Source organism: Mus pahari, chromosome 10, assembly GCF_900095145.1.
Source record: "Mus pahari chromosome 10, PAHARI_EIJ_v1.1, whole genome shotgun sequence".
NCBI classification, from domain to species: Eukaryota; Metazoa; Chordata; class Mammalia; order Rodentia; family Muridae; genus Mus; species Mus pahari.
Window position 1 is genome coordinate 99336642 of NC_034599.1, and position 19094 is coordinate 99355735.

At 43.7% G+C, this 19094-nt stretch overlaps 1 protein-coding gene across 1 annotated transcript in view; it reads left to right on the top strand.

The window, feature by feature from the left end:
* Positions 1–8103: 8103 nt before the first annotated feature.
* Positions 8104–19094, top strand: part of Wdr82 (WD repeat domain 82) — a 19577-nt gene continuing 8586 nt past the window's right edge. The window contains exons 1-3 of the mRNA XM_021207302.2: positions 8104–8570; positions 13882–13979; positions 18292–18358. Coding sequence (XP_021062961.1) covers positions 8410–8570; positions 13882–13979; positions 18292–18358 — 326 coding nt within the window. The 5' untranslated portion in view covers positions 8104–8409. The remainder of the gene's footprint in view (positions 8571–13881; positions 13980–18291; positions 18359–19094) is intronic.

A 19094-nucleotide genomic window follows, 5' to 3' on the forward strand; every position in this document is an offset into this window, starting at 1 on the left:
GCTGACATCACGTCCGGAATCGGCCAACCGCCAGGTGACCGGAAGTGACGTCGCCCCAGGCTGAACCTGTGATCTTCCAGAGGGAAATGTTGCCGCGCAGTGCAAGGTGTAGCAAGATTAAGGGGCTGCTGTCGCCTGGATCTGTCTCTGTCCGGGCCAGGAACGACTTCCAAGGACCGTTTATTTGCTTGAGACGCAAACTCACCTTCCCGCAGCTTCTAGCGCTGGAGACCGACCGGAAGTACTCTCTGTGGGTGGGGATTAGTCCGGAAGTGGCTGGTCTGAGGTCTCCCTAGAAACCGAAGCCTGGTTTAGAACTTTCCTGCTTCACTGACCGCCAGAGAAAACCTGAAAAGAGGCGAATGAGGGGCTCTGGTTTCTGTGTTCCTGAAGTGGATACTCAGTGATTGGTAATGAGCCCTCCCTGTTCATCCTGTTAGATCTGGTACATCGTCGTTAAATACACCCTGAATTCTTGTTAGGTTCCGGACACAGGGTTGAACCATGAGCGAGAGCTACTACACACCCCTCTAGAGAACGATTTAAAGTCATCCATGACAATTCATTGATGCTTACCACTTCCATAAGCCACCACATACAGCTAACTCAGCAAAAGATTTCTGTTCGATGATTTTTGAACACACGAGCAAACTGCCTGTAAACAAATGACCCTAAGCCTTCTTCCTCCCTACCCTTGCTCTCTCACCTTGTGTCCACTATGACTCAGACGTGCCTTTTTCCCACATTCAAAAGTCAACTATTGGCTGGGCTCCAAAAACACTCCAAAATCCTTTACTAATGGAAAGGATTATTTCAAACATGTTTCCTTTTTAAAGTTTCCCCCCCCTCTTTTTTTTTTTTTTTTTAACCTCGACTCCTACCACACACACAGACACACTATGTATGTAGCCTAGGCTGGCTTCAAGCTTATGCTCCTACTGCCTCAGGCTCCAGAGTACTAAAGTCGTAGGTGTGTACTGCTTTGTAATTGAGAAACTTAATCACGACCCCACTACACTCCACCCCACACCCTGTCTAAATTTCTTTACTATGTGACGCTTCACATTATCTCTTTTCTTTTCGTGAAATCCCTTCCATTTTGCAACTGAAGACATTGTTGTTCCCTGTCAGTCTTAGCAGCCCAGTGGGATCCTGTTTCCAAATCATTTTTTTAAAAGGGGGGGGAGGAAGAGGAGGAGGAGGGAAAAAGGAAAATTCCAGTTTCTTTTGTATGGAGGACAATAGAAATACATATAAGAATTAGATCAACTCAGTACCATGCAGTGGGTTTCATTGTCTTGCTGTCAGATGCATCTTGCGACTAGATTATGGATAGCAGTGGAGTATTTTTTTAAAAATGGATACAGGGAGCTAGAGAGATGTTTCAGTGGTTATGAGCATTTGTTGCTCTGTTCCTAGCACCCAAGGGGTTTACAACTATCCAGAACTCCAGTTCCAGAGAAGCTGACGCCCTCTTCTGGCCTCCTCAGGCACCAGGCATTCATGTGGTAGAACATGTGAGGCAGAACACATACATAAAGAGTTCTTTCCTTCCTTAGTGGAGGCAGGGCTGGGAATGTAGCTCTGCTGATGGAGCACTTGCTTGGCATGCACAAGGCTCTAGTCTGATCCCCACCATCACCTAAACCGGGCTTTGTGATACATGCCTATAATCTCAACAATTAGAAGAATCAGGATCTCAAAGTCATCCTTGTCTAAGGTTTGACCTTGTTTAAGGCCAGTCTGGGATATATAAGACCTTGTCTCAAAAGAAGTGGGGGAACTGAAGAGGTAGCTCAGCAGTTTAGAGCACTTACTACTCTTCCAAAGGATGGGGGTTCTATTCCAAGCACCCCTATGGCAGCTTACAATCGTCCCTAACTCCAAATTCTAAGGAAGCCAGTGCCCTCACTCTTCCTGCCTCTTAGGGCACAAGTACTGTGCACTTACATACACGAAGGCAAAACACACACACAATTTAAAAATAAGTTAATTAAAAAAATAAATGAGCCGGGCGTGGTGGTGCACGCCTTTAATCCCAGCACTTGGGAGGCAGAGGCAGGTGGATTTCTGAGTTCGAGGCCATCCTGGTCTACAGAGTGAGTTCCAGGACAGCCAGAGCTATACAGAGAAACCCTGTCTCGAAAATCCAAATAAATAAATAAATAAATAAATAAATAAATAAATAAATAAATAAATGGTACCTGAGGAATAACACCCAAGCTATACAGAGAAACCCTGTCTCGAAAATCCAAATAAATAAATAAATAAATAAATAAATAAATAAATAAATAAATGGTACCTGAGGAATAACACCCAAGGTTGTCTTTTGGCCTTCATGTACACATGCACACAAATAAGTAAGTTGAGCTGGAGAGATGGCTCAGCAGTTAAGAGCACTGACTGCTCTTCCAGAGGTCATAAGTTCAATTCCCAGCAACCACATGGTGGCTCACGACCATCTGTAATGGGATCTGACGCCCTCTTCTGGTGTGTCTGAAGACAGCTACAGGGTATTCATATACAAAAAATACATAAATCTACAAAAAATAATAAGCAAGTCATCTGCAGGTCTGGTGTCTAGCCATGACTTTATTTCTGTTTTTAAAATGATATCACTGTATCCTCCAGAGGAGATAAACAATGACTTCACATGGTAGAGGGTGGATGGGTCTCTTAGAAGAGGCACTAATCTCATTTACAATGGACATACCCTCAGGACCTAGCCAGATCCCCACTTTGTTTTGTTTTATTTGGAGACAGGGTCTCACTATGTAGTCCTGGTTATCTTTGAACTCACTGTATAGAACAAACAGAGATCTGTCTGCACATCTCTGGAGTACTAGGATTAAAGGTTTGCATCTCCACACCTGATTAAGACCCTGCTTCTTCTTCTTTTCTTTTTCTTTCTTTTTTTTTTTTTTTGTTGTTGTTGTTGTTTTTAGAGACAGGGTTTCTCTGTGTTGCCTGGCTGTCCAGCAACTCACTTTGTAGATCAGGCTGGCTGACCTCGAACTCAAAAATCCACCTGCCTCTGCCTCCCAAGTGCTGGGATTAAAGGCGTGGGCCACCACGCCCGGCAACATTCTTTCTTTTAAAATTGGATTTCCACAGGAATTTTAGAGAGATACAAATTTTCCAACAATAACAGCTGTTGGTGGATTGAAGCCATACCTAAATGGAAGATTCTGGAGACAAATTACTGACTGGAATTCTATGATTCTGGAGAATTATAATGTTACATATCTAGAGCTGATATCTTGAGCAAATTTTGGTTCCCCTGAGTTTTTATTGTTTCTTGGATCTGATGTTTCTTGATATTTATTTTATTTTTAGCTATTTGTATGTGTGTGCTTCTGTGAGGGTATATACACATGAGTAGATGTGTCAAAGGAGGCCCGAGGTGTCCTCACTGAAAGTGCGGTTACAGTCAGTTGTGAGATGCCTCACATGGGAGACTGGAACTGAACAAGAGTCCTCTGGAAGAACAGCCAGTGCCCTTAACTGCTGAGCCATCTCTCCAGCCCATATTTTAGTGAGATTTTTGTTTTGTTTTGTTTTGTTTTTGTTTTGAGATGGGGACCTGGAACTCTTAGCAATCCTTCTGCCTCAGCCTCTTTTGTGAGCTACCATGCCAAACTGTTTAGTTCCCTTACTAGACATTTATCACCTGCCTCTCTATTGGACCTAACATCACTTTTGCTATGCAGTAAAACCCCTGGAGTACAGTAACTTGTCATTTAATTGTCCATTAGCGTCTACCAATCCAAAATGAAAGGGTTTTGGATAGCAAGGTGGAGTGGAAGGTGCAAACTTCTCACAGAAGCAGCTCTACTGTAGAACTGAGAAGGGGTTGCCAGAGCCCAGTTGTCCCTTTGGGGGTAGGAATTATACCACACAATCACCAGGGCTTCATAGTTGTCTGCTAACATCTGGCAATAATATTCACCAATGGGCATGGTGGCATATGCCTTTGATGACAGCATTCCAGAGGCAGAGACAGGTGGATCTCTGTGACATTGAGACTAGCCTGGTCCACAGAGTAAGTTCCAGGCTACATAGAGAAAAGTTAGGCCTGGAGAGATGGCTCAGCAGCTAAGAGCACTGGTTGCTCTTCCAGAGGACTTCAATTCCCAGTCCCAGAATGGTGGCTCACAACCATCTCTATTTCCAGTTACAGAAGATCTAACTCCCTCTTCTGGCCTTGGTGTGTACCTATGTGTGCATATACAGACATGCAATCAAAACAGCCACACACTTAAAATAATAAAATATTTTATTATTTTAACAATAGTTCCACCAATAATGGATTCCATAATTCCCATGGATACCAAAACCCATGGATGCTAAAATCACTTAAAATATTTTTGTTTGCTTTGTTTTTGAGACACAGTCTAACTGTGTGGCCTTGGTTGTCCTGGAACTCAAAGATCTACCACACCCAGCCCTAAACTAGTTTTTGTATGTAATCCACACATATCTTTCTGTATACTTGAAATTGCCTCCTTTGTAATTCTTAACACAATATGCATGCTGTACAATTGCTGCACTGAACAGTTTAGGAGGCAACCACAGGACAAGAAAGTCCTTACATTCTCAGTTCAGATATACCCATCATAGACTGAGCCCATCTGCAAGTGTGGAATCCATGGGATATAATGTAAGTTAAATTATTAGAAAGTTTTTTTTTTCTTTTTAAAGACTTTGGAGACAATTTTGTGGGAGTCAAGATAAGAGCTTCAAGGGACTAGGCAGTTCCTCCGGCCCCAGGTCAGTCCATATCTTTGTCCCAGAACAAGACAGTATTGTTTGCCAACAATGGGCTTTGTTAAATATGAATGGTTACTTGCCCTTGGCCTTGGGAACAAGGCCAAAGTTGGAGTTACAGGGCACTGTGTGAATCCAGTCTTGGGTGTTTGCTGTCTGCTTGTCATCAGACCCCGGGTCAAACTACAAAAGAGAAAGGCAGGAAGGAAGAAGGAAAGAGAAAGAAAAGAGAAGCTTTTGTTTTATATTTACCCACTTACACATGTGTGTACATGCCACAACTCAAGCATAGAAGGCAAAGGACAGTTTGTGAAGTCTGCTCTCTCCCACCACCAATGGGCTCCATGATGAACCGGTGTCAAGTCCATCTTGGTAGTAAGCACTTTCATCCCTGATCCATTTGGTCTTAGATAGATAGATCCATAAATGGATAGACAGATAGGCAGACAGATAGATAGATGATAGATAAAACTAATAGGTCTTCTCTACTAATGAAGGGAAGACCAGCCCCTGGGCTAGAAAATTCAAGGCAGAGTGAAGGAATGCCAGCCACGAATTGAAACAGATAGGGGACTGAGGGATGCTGGGAAAACATGGAGGCCAGGTATGCTTTGATATGTTAAATAGGCACCCCAGCCACTTGTCCTGGATCTGAAACCCAATAAAAACTATCAGTGAGGTTGCCACCCAAGAGATTATGATTTTATAATCTCAGATTGATATAAAATGTTATCTCTTCTAAGTCTCCCATAGAACACCCCTTGAGGAAATGAAATGAAGCATTTATTTAGCAAATCAATAAACTCAGGAGGTATGCAGCAGTTCTAGTGAACAATCTACTATATCTGAAACAGTCTATACAAAATCACCACTGGACTCAATTGTGTTTCAACATCCCATCTTTCTTCAGGTGCAGTTACTCTTTTCACACACACACACACACACACACACACACACACACACACACACACACCCTCTTAAATGGCCTAAAGAAGCCACCTGACTCTAATTATCCCAAGGCTCCAAGGAAGCCCTGCTGGGCACTTCAGGAAAAAGCTGCTCGGAGAGATAAAGAAGAAATCTGTTTGGAACCTTCCTTGGCGTTTGTGTCGTTTCTCCCCGTCTCTGCCGGTCAGAGTTCGGGGGTCTGCGGCAAAAGCCCACTCTATAGCCCTGGCTGGCTTCCACCTCCCTAACGTAGGATGAGAGGTGGAAGCCACCACACATAACCTGGAGCGTTTTTTTGTTTTGTTTTGTTTTTTTAAGTGATGCAGTCCACTCCTAACTCCAGCTTTCCCTCTGCCCTGAACTAGCTAGTCTATCCTTTAAGGAAGTGATACTACTGGACTAGAGCCAGGCAAGCCCACTATAGCAGAACAGGGAGCCAAACCAGCAAGTGAATCCAAGTGACCATCTAAAAATATGAAAAAAATAACTTTTTTTTTTTCCATTTTAAAAACAGGATACTAAATCTTGGGAGGAAGCTTTAACAGTGAAATCTAAAGAAGATACAGGGGCTGGTGAGATGGCTCAGCGGTTAAGAGGTCCTGAGTTCAAATTCCAGCAACCACATGGTGGCTCACAACCATCCGTAAGGAGATCTGACTCCCTCTTCTGGAGTGTCTGAAGACAGCTACAGTGTACTTACATATAATAAATAAATAAATCTTTAAAAAAAAAAAAAAGATACAGTGTATAGTTTTGAAAGATACCTTTCAAGGATTTTTTTTTTTTTTGGTTGAGAACATTTTGGTAAATTAAGGCTACAGTCAATTCTGTACGTTAAAGCAGACCCCTCCAAACACACACACAGTGGCATCTCCTGGGTATATCTGCTTCCCAAATGCGGATATAAAAGAACAGCTTTGCCCAGGAATAAGGAGTCAATTTACCCTTAAAGACAGGTTCTACGCAGAAGGGATTACAGAAATTTGTAATCACAGAACAGCACTCCCTTCTCCCCCAAAAAATCAGTATGTTGATCAATTTTATTTGTGGAAATATCAAGTAGATGGGCCACAGAGCAAAGATGCATGGTAGGGAAATTATAGATTTCAGGTGTGATGTTACAGCCATCTTAGCTTTAGGATGAATGAAGCTAAACTGAATGATGTCTCAAGGAATTTACTAGGAGAATGTTAGAAGTTAGAGTAAATGGCTAAAGCAAGGCCACCTTAGAAAGCTCAGAAGGTAAAAGCATGTGTGCACGCACTCAGACAGACAGACAGACACAGTTTTTAAAGAGGCCTAAAATAATTCAGGATTCTTTGGCTCTTGGCTATATTTGATGTCTCCACAATTGCGGTGTTGTAGTCAGCCAGTCCGCAGGATCTTTATTATAGACACTCTTCAGAAAACTTAAGTTCACACAGCAAGTCGGGCACAGGCACCAGATCTGTCCTTGCTATCTTAAGCTCCAAGGCAGCCTGGATCACCCTCTTTAAGCTCAAAGACAATCACGGGATTGAGTGCAACCGCCTGTGGAAGATTTTTCTAGAACAGATTTGCAATTTGGAAAGTTGCCGTCCATTCAGGTTTCACTCAAACTGGTTCTTTCCCTTCCTCACACCCCGGAACAGATTGTAGCCAGGAGCTCTGCCCTTTGTCAGGAGGCAACTGCAGTACAAACTTACAATCTTGTCATTTCCCCTCAGTCAACCATTTCTAGTTCTATGTAGCAACCCAGTTTCTTTACCGAAGGTCCTGAGATGCAACCCCCGCATATTTTTCAATAAGACTCCATTTTTTTTTTCGGGTTCCATTTCGTGGTTTGTTAACCCAGGTTATAAGGGACTCTGGTTGTCACGCCTTTGCAACTACCAATTAGTGAGTGAAATGTCCCTAAGGTTCCCCCTCCTCCCTCACTAGACGTTAGGGCTCTTCATGCGCTTTGACTCTATCATAAAGGTTTAAAAGAAGCTCCAAGTTTCTGAAATTAACATAATATACATCCAGTTGAAAATGCCACTTAAACTTCGTGCAACTACATGTACTTCACTCAAATAAATCGAAGCCTCCTGGCTCGGCGGTGCAGTGGTTAAGTCAGTCGGTGATGGGCTCACCTGATTCACACCCACACACCGGCAGGCCTCTCAGCCAGGACCTGCGGCCTCAGAGACACCAGCGTCTCCCTGGGGCTTGAGAGCACCCGCAAAGGCACTAGTCCCGAGGCGACCTCAAGTCTTGCCCTCGAGAGGGTTTAGATGCTCCAAGCCCGCAGGTTCGTACCAAAGAACCGCGGGCTCCGGCTCCCGGGCCCCGCTGACGTCATCGTCCCGCCCCCCCCAGCTCGCGCCTCCGCTCCCGCCCCGCCCCCTTTCCCGGCGTCCGCCGCGGCACAGGCTCCTCGCCCTCTGGTTTTGCTTCTCCCTTCAAGATGGCGGACACAATGAGCCGGCGGAGCGCCGGTTGGCCCTGAAGTGACTCCGGAGAAGAACGGTCGGCGAGGTCCCGTCGTCCCGGCGAGAGAGCGTCGCCTAAGGAAGAGGACGCGGCAGTCCCACTGTCAGCCGTCCTTCCGTTCGTCTCCAGCGCGGCGCCCGCACCGCCGGGGTTGAGCAGCCCGCCCGCTCGCTCGCCTCTCGGCCCCGCCCCGGCCCTGCGCCGCCGCCGCCGCTGCCTTGAGCAGCAGCCGCCGCCGCCATGAAGCTGACCGACAGCGTGCTCCGGAGCTTCCGCGTCGCCAAGGTGTTCCGCGAGAACTCGGACAAGATCAACTGTTTTGACTTTAGTCCCAATGGCGAGACGGTCATCTCTAGCAGCGATGATGACTCCATCGTACTCTATGACTGCCAGGAGGGCAAGTGAGTGTGATAGTGGCCGAGTTCCAAGCGCCCCTCTCCTTCCCTCTGTCGCTGGTCCCCGACTGAGCCCCCAGCCCCCAACCCTAAGCATGTGGTGCAGGCTCTCTTGCCAGGGCCGCCTCCATCCCGCAGTGCTGCAGGAGATCCTCTTTAAGATGCTGATTGTTCTTAGTTCATGTGCCTTTGGTCTCTTCCGAGCGCGCTTCCCCCGCTTGCCAAACCCCACCTTGACCTTGACCTTTAAACGCCATGTCCCTGCACCCTGCAGCGGGACGGATAACCCTTTCCACTCCCCTGACGACTGTCAGAATGTGCGGGTGGACTCTGAGCTAGATGCAGAACGGTAGGAGCTGTGTTCTTGTCCATCAGTGGCGTCAGCTCTCTGCCTTCACCGCGGTGACCTGGATTCAGCCCTGGCACGGTGCCCGCCCCCTACCCCTCAGCTTCCCGCGCGGCTTTTCTGCCATCAAGCCCCGCGGGATGCAGTTTTTAAGCTGTCAGGATTTATCGATTGTGCCCATGTGAGCTTGCTGTCCTTTCCCAGTACCAATACCCAGGCTTATAGTTAACTTGCCAAACAGCCTCTTGGAAACTTTTCTTTGCCAGACTCCTGAGAACTTGGCCGCCCCATTCTGGTCAGAATGTGAGCTCTCTTTAAAACAAAGAAAGCATTCCGGAACAATTTAGTGTTTCCTTTTGCATTACAAAAAAAACAAGTTTACCCGTGTTTGGCCGCCCAGGCAGTAATCTCAGCATTTGGGAGACAGAGGCAATCAGACCCTGAGTTCTGGATTTCATAGCCGAGAGACCCTGACTCAAAACAGTTTAAAAAAAATAATAACCGCCAGATTGTGTTTTGCTTATAATTATCAAAATTTTGGAATTCTGGAACTGGTTATGGAAATTATGTTAGTTGGAGAATTTGTGTGTCTTTGCCGTTTTCATATCCTGGGTGTGAAGAAGACATTGCCTGTCTCATCTCTGGAAGTTCAAATCCTCGATAAGCAAGCAGTGAGCTCTTTTGTAGCAGAAACTAGTTTAGGCTAAATTTGATTCCCTTTGTCAACTCCAGCTGTCCTCCCTAAGCAGGAGGTGTTTGGTTTAATAGCTACTGTGTTTGGCATTATGTTAAAGTTACCTATGTTTTTGAATCCTTGGCTTTTTCTCTACTTTTTGCAGCTGTTTCTTTTGCTTATTATTTTTTCAAATAATAGTTTTCTTTTGGAACTTGTCTCTGAGTTTATCTAAAGTAAAGCTGTTGTAGAATGAGCAGTATATGATATTGTCCTTGATGGGTTTCCTCGCTGGAGCTCCAACAAAGTATTACATAACTATCTCTGGACTTGAGCTTGCTGTATGTGGGAGAGTTTCCTACAGTGGTGATCCTGGGGAAGAGAAAATTACTAGCTGGACAAATAGTTATTTGAATTGATGTTCATATTCATGTATTGATTATTATCATACACTGGTCTGACCATTTGATTCTGTTTGGAACTACAAGTAACTTGAAATTGATTTGTTTGACATGTTTGGTGCGATACTTAGAATCTTCCCCAAACCTGTAATGGAGGTGCATATCGTATTCAAAGGAATAAAATACTAAGACTGAAAAAAATGTTTATTCAGGCATGTAACCTTTTTATGTGATTACAAACTTACAGAAAGTTACAATGGTCCAAAGAACTTTCTTGAAAAAAAGAACAGTGTTCAGCAGTGCCTGCAATTTCAGCACCTGGGAGGCTGGGGGTGCAAATCCGAATGCAGCTTAAACAGCTATCCCAAAAAGGAAATGTAAGGGCTGGAAAGATGGCTACAGGCGCTTGCTGCTCTTACAGAGGAACAAGTCAATTCCTACACCGGCATGGAGATTTGTAACCATCTGTAACTAGTTCCAGAGGATTTGACCCCTACTTCTGATTTCTTGAGAGATGGCTCAGTTGTTAAGAGCACCTCTTCCAGAGGGCCTGAGTTCAATTCCCAGCAACCACATGGTGGCTCACAACCATCTGTAATGGGATCTAATACTCTCTTCTGGTGTGTCTGAAGGGTACTCCTATAAATAACATAAGTAAAGCTTTAGAGAGAGAGAAGTTTGTGGGGGGAAAAATCCAGGAGCTGGAGAGATGGCTAACGTGGTTAAAAGCACGTTAATTTTGCAGAGAGCCTGGGTTAATCACCAGCACCCACTGGAGGCACGCATTTACATTTAACTCTAGTTGCAGGGGATCTGACGTTCTCTTCTGGGCTCCATGTGTGTCAGACCTGCATAGGGTGCAGACAAAAATGCTCATATACATAAAATCAGTAAATGTAAAATATATATAGAGAGAAGAAGAATCCAATAATTCCACCAGTAGAAGAAAATTACTGTTTCTTTGGAAGTAACATCTTTATTAGATAATGCCAGTATTTGAATTCGGGTATTTGAAGGTAGCGAAAGCACAGCTGATTGTTGTTTGTTGTTTTTAGGATGCTACCTCCCCTCCCCACACACACAGTGGAAGTTTGTAGCTGTAGTGCTGGCTGGCTTCCAACAGCAGTTCTCTTGTCTTGGCTTCAGAGGATTTTTTTTTTTTTTAATTGAAAGTAGTTTTTCACACACACTTTCTCTCTGTACACTTTAGTTGTGTGTGAGCTTGCTGTACATAATAGGTCGGAGAACAGCTTGCAGGATTTGGTGTTTTCCTCCCTCCCTGGGAGTCCAGAGGGGTTGAACCCTGATTATTGAGCTTGGCGGCAGCCGCCTTTAGCCTCTAATCTAACCCTTTCTTTCACCTGCCCAGAGAGATTGTGAGGGGTTCGGTCTTGTTTGTCCACGAGATGTTAGGGCGTGGTTCATCCCTTCCTTCGACTTGAAGGGATGTATAGGGGGTATTACTTGTGATTGGTTAAAAAAAAAAAAAAAAAAAAACATTTCAAATTTTTTCTGTCTATGAACACACACATGTACACACGCACATATGCTTAGATTGCCTTAAGACAGTAGTCTCATGTAGTCCAGGCTAACTATGTGTCCAAGGTTGGCCTTGAACTCCTGATCCCAAGTGCTGGATTATACACATGTATCCCACCAGCAGCAGCTGGCTTTACCATTATTTTCTTTATTTATACCTGCCTCTAGAAGCATAGTTTTAAAGAAGCTTGCCAAAATACTTGGAAAATGCACATAAAAAGATATATCCAGTGTTAATGCCAGGCTCTTACTGAATTAGTTTTCTTTCATTAGGACACATCTGTTAGTGTTTTTTTGTTTGTTTGGATTTTTTTCTTTTTTTCTTTTTTTTTTTTTTTTTTTTTTTTTTGGATGTAAGGCATACAGACCATATCTTAGTGGAACCCAGGTTTTTTTAATACCACATGCTTTAATGTGCTGTTTACTTGAAGGGTTGAAGATAGAATCCAGGGCCCCATGCATGCTAGGCAAGCCTTCTGTGACTGAGCCATATCCCAGCCCTGTCTTCCACTGTAGATGGGCTGAAATACTAGGATTCGCTTTTACCACTGATAGATGCAAAGTTAGCATGCTCAGGCTCACTCAGTATTACCAACAGAACAGAGCTTCAGACAGTAGACTGGACCTGGCAGTAGTTGATTTCACAAAGGACGGACATTTAGAAAGTATAGTACAATAAAGAACTTTTGTTCAGAATAGGTTTCATGAAGCAGAAGGCCTCACCCTCGCTGACCTTAACAATTGAAAGTACAGAGGTTGACTTGTAAGCAGCCTGGGTCATCTGATTGCTCGACCCTGTGGTTCCAAAATAATATGACATTGAGAAGATAAACATTCTTTTGCATAAATTCAAACCCTTGGTGACTAGTAGTACACTAGTCAATCTTTTACTACAATATTTCTGGGAGGGACACTTTGTCACAGGGTCTCATTCTGTAGTTGGGACTAGCCTTGAATTTGTAGTGGTCCTCCTGCCACAGCCTTTAGAGTTCTGACTAGAATTACAGATGTGAGCCACCAATTCTAGCTTAAAATTCTTCTAAAATGTAAATGTATAAAAGATTTTCTTATTTTCTGGCCTGGTTCAAGTGGAACACTCTATTCTGATTTTATTTTCTAAAGCTGGGCATGGTCGCCTGCCTCCGTCTCCGAGCACTCAGGGATCAGCTACAGGCAGATTAGCTGTAAACCTGAAGACAGCCTGGTCTACGTAGAGAAAGCTTGTCTTGTAAAACAAAAATAAAGGGCTGGTGTGATGGCTCAGCAGGTAAGAGCACCCGACTGCTCTTCTGAAGGTCCTGAGTTCAAATCCCAGTAACCACATGGTGGCTCACAACCATCTTGTAACGAGATCTGACTCCCTCTTCTGGAGTGTCTGAAGACAGCTACAGTGTACTTACATATAATCAATCAATCAATCAATCTTAAAATAATAATACTTTAAATTGTTTTCTAGAGATATTTGAGTTAAAAAATTACCTACTTTAAATAGCCTGCAGCAGAAAGTTTGGTTGTAGATTTTCCTGAGAGCCCGTTTATCTGATCAGGATTTGCATTTAAGGAACTTCCAGGAAGTTTAGTTTTGAACTTGGGATTGGAAACACACACATTTACATGAATAAAAGCAAAAGGAGCCTTGGAGTAGTTTTGTTGGAAAGCTAGGCTTGCTGCTACTTTGTACCTCTGGATAGGAAAGTTGGACGCCTTCTAGAGCAAGTTATGTTAGAGACATAAGCAGTGTCGCATCTGGTTTCAATTGTGATAAACCATTGCCTTAAGAAAGTGCTTGCTAAGTGAATGGCTTAGGAAAGGTTACCGGCTTTGAGGTACTCTCATATCTCTCTGTTGTGATTCTTGGTTTGTGATAGTTCGTGTACTTTTTTCTCAAGAAGATAGTCTTCCCAAAGTTTATATTTGAAGCCAGTTATGGTAGCTCACTTTCATGATTCCAGCACTGGAGAAGCCCAAGCAGGAGGGTCATGAGTTCAAGGTCATGAATTTCTACATAGTGTCTTAGTGGCCAGGTAAGACCCTCCCTCGAGATCCTCTCCCTCTTTGAATATTGTAGTAATAGATTGAATTAATATTCTCTATTTTATTTTCAAATCTGGGCTTTGGTGTTCACAAACGAAAGACTATTCTTGAGTAGCTGTTAGAATTGATTTTTATTTTCAAGAGATAAGGGCTGGAGAGGTGATTCAGTGAGCTCATACTACATTTGCAGGAGACGCAAGCTGAGTCTTCTCGTCCTCTGCCCTGTTCATATCGCTCAGGCGCTGCTGCTGTTTAGATGGAGGGCTCGAGTGCTGTGATAGTGGATTCTGATGGGTTTTGTTTTCCCCTCTGTTTGTTCATCAGACCAAAGAGAACCCTGTACAGTAAGAAATACGGTGTGGACCTCATCAGATACACCCATGCAGCCAACACAGTCGTTTACAGCTCTAACAAAATAGACGGTAAGCAAGCCTTTATAAGAGTTGACAGTGTTGGTTTCTTTGAAATACTTTAACAAACTCTTAGAACTTGTACTTTGGTTACAGTTGGTTTAAATGTTTCTCTGTAATGTTAGCAGTGCTGAGTATACCATTGAGAGTAAAGATGCTGGAAGCCAGCCATTAGCACTTTGGAAGGACTGGGAACAGAAAATAAAAAATGTCTGCAGTGTGTAAGGAAATGAAGTAACCCCTTATGTTTATGATTTGCGCTCCTTGAAACTTGAAAGAACACTTAAAAAGCAAAACAAAGCCGGGCGTGGTGGTGCACGCCTATAATCCCAACATTTGGGAGGCAGAGGCAGGCCTGGTCTACAGAGTGAGTTCCAGGACAGCCAGGGCTACACAGAGAAACCCTGTCTTGAAAAAAACCAAAAGAAAGAAAGAAAAGCAAATCAAAGAAGTACGCGACATACAGCAGTTAGTAAATCACCAGGCTTTCCGTTTAGAATGTGTATGTGGATTAAACCAGGTATAACACTTTACCCCTATATTCCTAGCCCTTGGGAGTCTGAGGCTGGAGGAGTGGCAGTACCAGGCTAGCCAAAACTAGCCAAGGAACACACATATGGTGAGATCTTCTAAAAGGCAGAGGGTTGGGGTAAACTTTTCCATTTCTGACTAAGGGGAAAATAAAACAAAATTTGCAAATGTACTAAATGTAGAATGGAAAGGAGACCAAATGCATGAAATTAAGAATAGTAGTGCCTGGCGCACACCTTTAATCCCAGCACTTGGGAGGCAGAGGCAGGCGGATTTCTGAGTTCAAGGCCAGCCTGGTCTACAAAGTGAGTTCCAGGACAGCCAGGGCTATACAGAGAAACCCTGTCTCGAAAAACCAAAAAAAAAAAAAGAATAGTAGTGCCCCCACCGCTCAGGAGGCGGGTGCGCAGCAGGGCCCTGGTTTGAGCCCTACCTGGGCCATTGAGCATTTGTAGCTAGACCCTGTCTTAAAAACAACAGAGAAACAAAAAGACTTCCAAATAGAAGAGGTTAGCTCTTCTGTGGTTTGTGTCACACAGAGCAGAGACTCTGTGGTTGTAAATTCCAGGAATACTTTTTGTTTTGTTTTAGAGTAAAGGTATTTTTTTAAGATTTGAAACCTCCTTTTTTTTTTTTTTTTCTTTGAAACCTCCTTTTTAATAACTAGTATCTGCTTTTGACTGATTTCCCCTCAAATAAGTTCCTAAGTTAGCAAAATTGTCTTGGTGGTTGAACTGTCATGTGCTTGTTACTTTATCTAATTTTAGCCTTATCAATACTAGTTTACTAATGCACTTTTTGCAGTAAGATCTCTTCAGTTTGGTTATTGAGGTAGTATTGCTGTGATCAGTTTGCCCTTGAGCCCATGATATCCCTGCTTCACACTCCCGAGCACTGAGTGTGCAGGTCTGTGCCACTATGGCAGGCGGAGTAGGTTTTTCTTTATGTATGTGTACATCTCTGTGTGGGGGTGTGCCTGTGCCCTTGGGCCAGAATAGGGCATCAGGCCCTCTAGAGCTGGTGTTGCAGGCAAGTGAGCCATGTGCTGTGGGTGTTAACCAAACTCAGGCCTCTGCAACAACAGCAAGCACTGTTAACCACTTAGCCAGCCCTTTGGCATTACGTTTTTTTTTTCTTACAATTTTTTTTTTGATTGTGTATGTGTGTAGAGGTGGTACGTGCACATGTGAACATGGATGCCCACAGAGTCCAGAAGCTGTCAGATTCTGGAGTTGGAGTTAGAGGCTCTTAGGAGCTGGCTGTCTGACGAGGAAAGGGACTCAGGTCCTTTGCAAGAGCAGTGAGTGCTCATAATCACAGTGATTTATTTTGCCTCCCTCCCTGTTTTGATGCAGGCTCTCACTTTGTAGCCGTGGATGGCCTTGTACTCTGTATATAGATCAGGTTGGTCTTAAAATTAAACTTACAGGAACCCTCCTTGCTGCTGGGATTAAAGACAAGCGCCACCATGCCCAGCCACTCAGCAAGGATAACCTCGGTTGCTGTTTTAACCTGTCAAAGCAAATGGGCAGGCAGAAGTCTTACTTTAATGAGACTTCTGTACCTGAGCTTGATTTTAGTGCATATCTAATCATCTCTATTTTTTCATGTCTGTGTCAGATGTAGTTTTCTAAGTAGGCAGTGCCATCGATGCTTTTGGATAAGGATAAATACTAGAATTCTGAGGGTATATAAAATATATGTATATAAATGACTGGTGTATTTCTTTTGTTGGGTTGTTTTTCTAAGTGATTAAACAATTCTCCAAATATGGTAAAGATGAGGCAAACGTGTGGCGGGTGCAGCTTTGCTGCCTGGCCTCTGCTGTGGGGATGTTTCCTTTCCTTCCTCAAGTGTGTCCTGCAGAGCAGCTCCAGCACTCCGTTCTCTTTTGCCTGATTCCAGGCTGAGGTAGTAGTTTGTACAGTTTGAGGGTCTATGATACCACCCGGTACAGGAGATAACTGTACAGGCCACTGCCTTGCCAGGAACAGCGCACCAGCTACCAAATGGGGTGGAGAAGATGGTGAAGCCCTGCTCATCTCTGGGATTCCAGGTAATGGGAGGGGATCTCTCTTTAGGTCCTGGCGCCAGAATAACCAGAAATGCATTGTGGTTGTCATTTGAGAGGCTTGGAGTTGTTCAGATAAACCGTTTGAAACTGTTACAGAATATATAGAAAGGGTTCTTTTTTCTCTCTTACTGTAAATGCCCTCTCATTAGAAAGCATCCCTGCAAGCTAAGTGTGTTGCTCACACCAGTAATCCCAGCATTTGAGAGGCTGAGGCTGGAGGACTGCTGTTTTGAGACTAACCTGGGCTATATAATGGGTTCCAATCTACCATGGATTATAGAGTGAGACCCTGTCTCAAAAAAAAAAAGCCCACTCTTCAAGCCACTTGATACTTTGGAGCTCTTTATTGGGCTTTTTGCCTTTCCCTCCTGCATTTTGGTGCCATGTTTTGATTATTTGTTTCTCTTCCTATTTTTTGTTTTGTTTGTTTTCCTTGATGTTTCAGTTTGGTTTTTGAGACAGGGCTTCAATAAATGTATCCTATGCTGGTCTCCAGTGTGGTGAGATTATAGAGTCACTCCATCTAGCTTTTCTCTATCATTTTTAGGAGCATAGCACTTTCTAATTCTGTCCTTACCTTTGTGGTGGTAGGGACTAAGCCCTGGGCCTCACCCACTGATGGTCCTCACCCACTGATGGCGGCGTGCACTGAGCTGCATGCCCAGCCTCACCTCATTCTGCTGTCAGTGTAGTCTTGTCTTTTCTTTCTTTTTTTTTTTTTTTTTTTTACTTTATGTGTATGAATGGTTTGCTTGCATGTATATCTATGTATCCTGTATGTTGTCTGGTGCTTGGGGAGGTTAGAAGAGAATGTCAGGTCCCCTGGAACTGAAATTACAGATGGTTGTGAAACCATGTGGCTCCTGGAATGGAGCCTGCTGCTCTGGATTGCCGGGCCATCTCTCTAGCCCCTCTTGCTTACTTTTCTAGATAGACTGCTTTTTCCTTTCTTGATTTTTCTTTGACAGAGTCTGTCTGTGTAGTAGCCCCAACTTTACACAAACTAACTGCATAGCCCTCTAATTTGCTCTTCAGTGTAAGAGTTATCACTTTGCAGACAACTAAAATTAGTGTCTATAACTAGTGATTTCCCCCCCCCCCCCGCTAGGAAATAATTATTCAGGACAAGTTGAATTGTAACTTGCAAAGAATACAAAGATTGGTAACAAAAAAGTGAATTTTTTTTTTAATGTAGTTTTTTTTTTATATATATATATATGTAAGTATACTGTAGCTGTCTTCAGACACCCCAGAAGAGGGCATCAGATCTCATTACAGATGGTTGTGAGCCATCATGTGATTGCTGGGATTTGAACTCACGACCTTCAGAAGAGGAGTCGGCACTTTTAGCCGCTGAGCCATCTCTCCAGCCCTTTAATGTAGTTTTTAACTCCCAAACTCGCCTCCTCAATGCTGCAGCTTGAACTCTGAGCTGCTCACACACTAGGTGAGCACATCACCATTGAATTGTACACCTAGGTCCCAAAATGGTGATATTAAATGTCGGTATAAATGCCATCAACTGAAGATTAGGCTTTGGAGTTATATGAATCTGTTTATGCACTCAAGCTGCTGAGAGGGGTTGCTTGTGTTCATCTGTAATTTGCTTGTGTGATCGAATATAGTACATTCTTAGGTCTTGTCTTTTCAAAAGTGAAAATGCAACATAAATCTCATTTAAATACTACAATGTCATCCCGTTTGTTTTCTTTCTTTCAGATACCATTCGTTACTTGTCCTTGCATGACAATAAATACATCAGATACTTTCCAGGACACAGCAAGAGGTAAGACAGAGTGTTACGGTCATGCTTCCTTCATCCCTTGGGTAACTTAGAGAATGGAAGAGGTTTTATTAGTAAATCCAGCCCTCCTCACTGCTAAGGAGCGCACTCAGCACTCCTCTTCATCTTGTTAACTGATCTCGGTCAGTTCTTGGTTTACTGAGGTTACGGAAGCAGGAGATGGGGCTTCAAAGATAACTCTAGAATCTGTTAAAATTTAATTAAGGTGCCAGGCAGTGGTAGTGCACACCTTTAATCCCAGCACCCAGAAGTGAGAGAGACATTGGATCTGTGAGTTTGAGGATAGCCTGGTCAACACAGAGAAACCCTGCCTTGAGAGGAAGGGTAGGGAATAGGGCTTAAGTAAGGAACTAGGAGTATAGCTTGGTGGCTAAGCACTTGCTCAGCACGTGGTTGGCTCTGGATTCAATTCCCCACTCTAAGAAAGTCAATATAATTAAGAAGGGTTAAGTGTGGTTAAATGCAAGACCATGCTTGCCATACAAGAATCTGTGTGTCTGTGTCTTATGTTAAGAAACATGTGGGCTAAAGTTATTAGATGAAAACTTATGCTATAAAAATTAGACTTGGGCCGGGCAGTGGTGGCGCACACCTTTAATCCCAGCACTTGGGAGGCAGAGACAGGCGGATTTCTGAGTTTGAGGCCAGCCTGGTCTACAGAATGAGTTCCAGGACAGCCAAGGCTACACAGAGAAACCCTGTCTCGAAAAACCAAAAA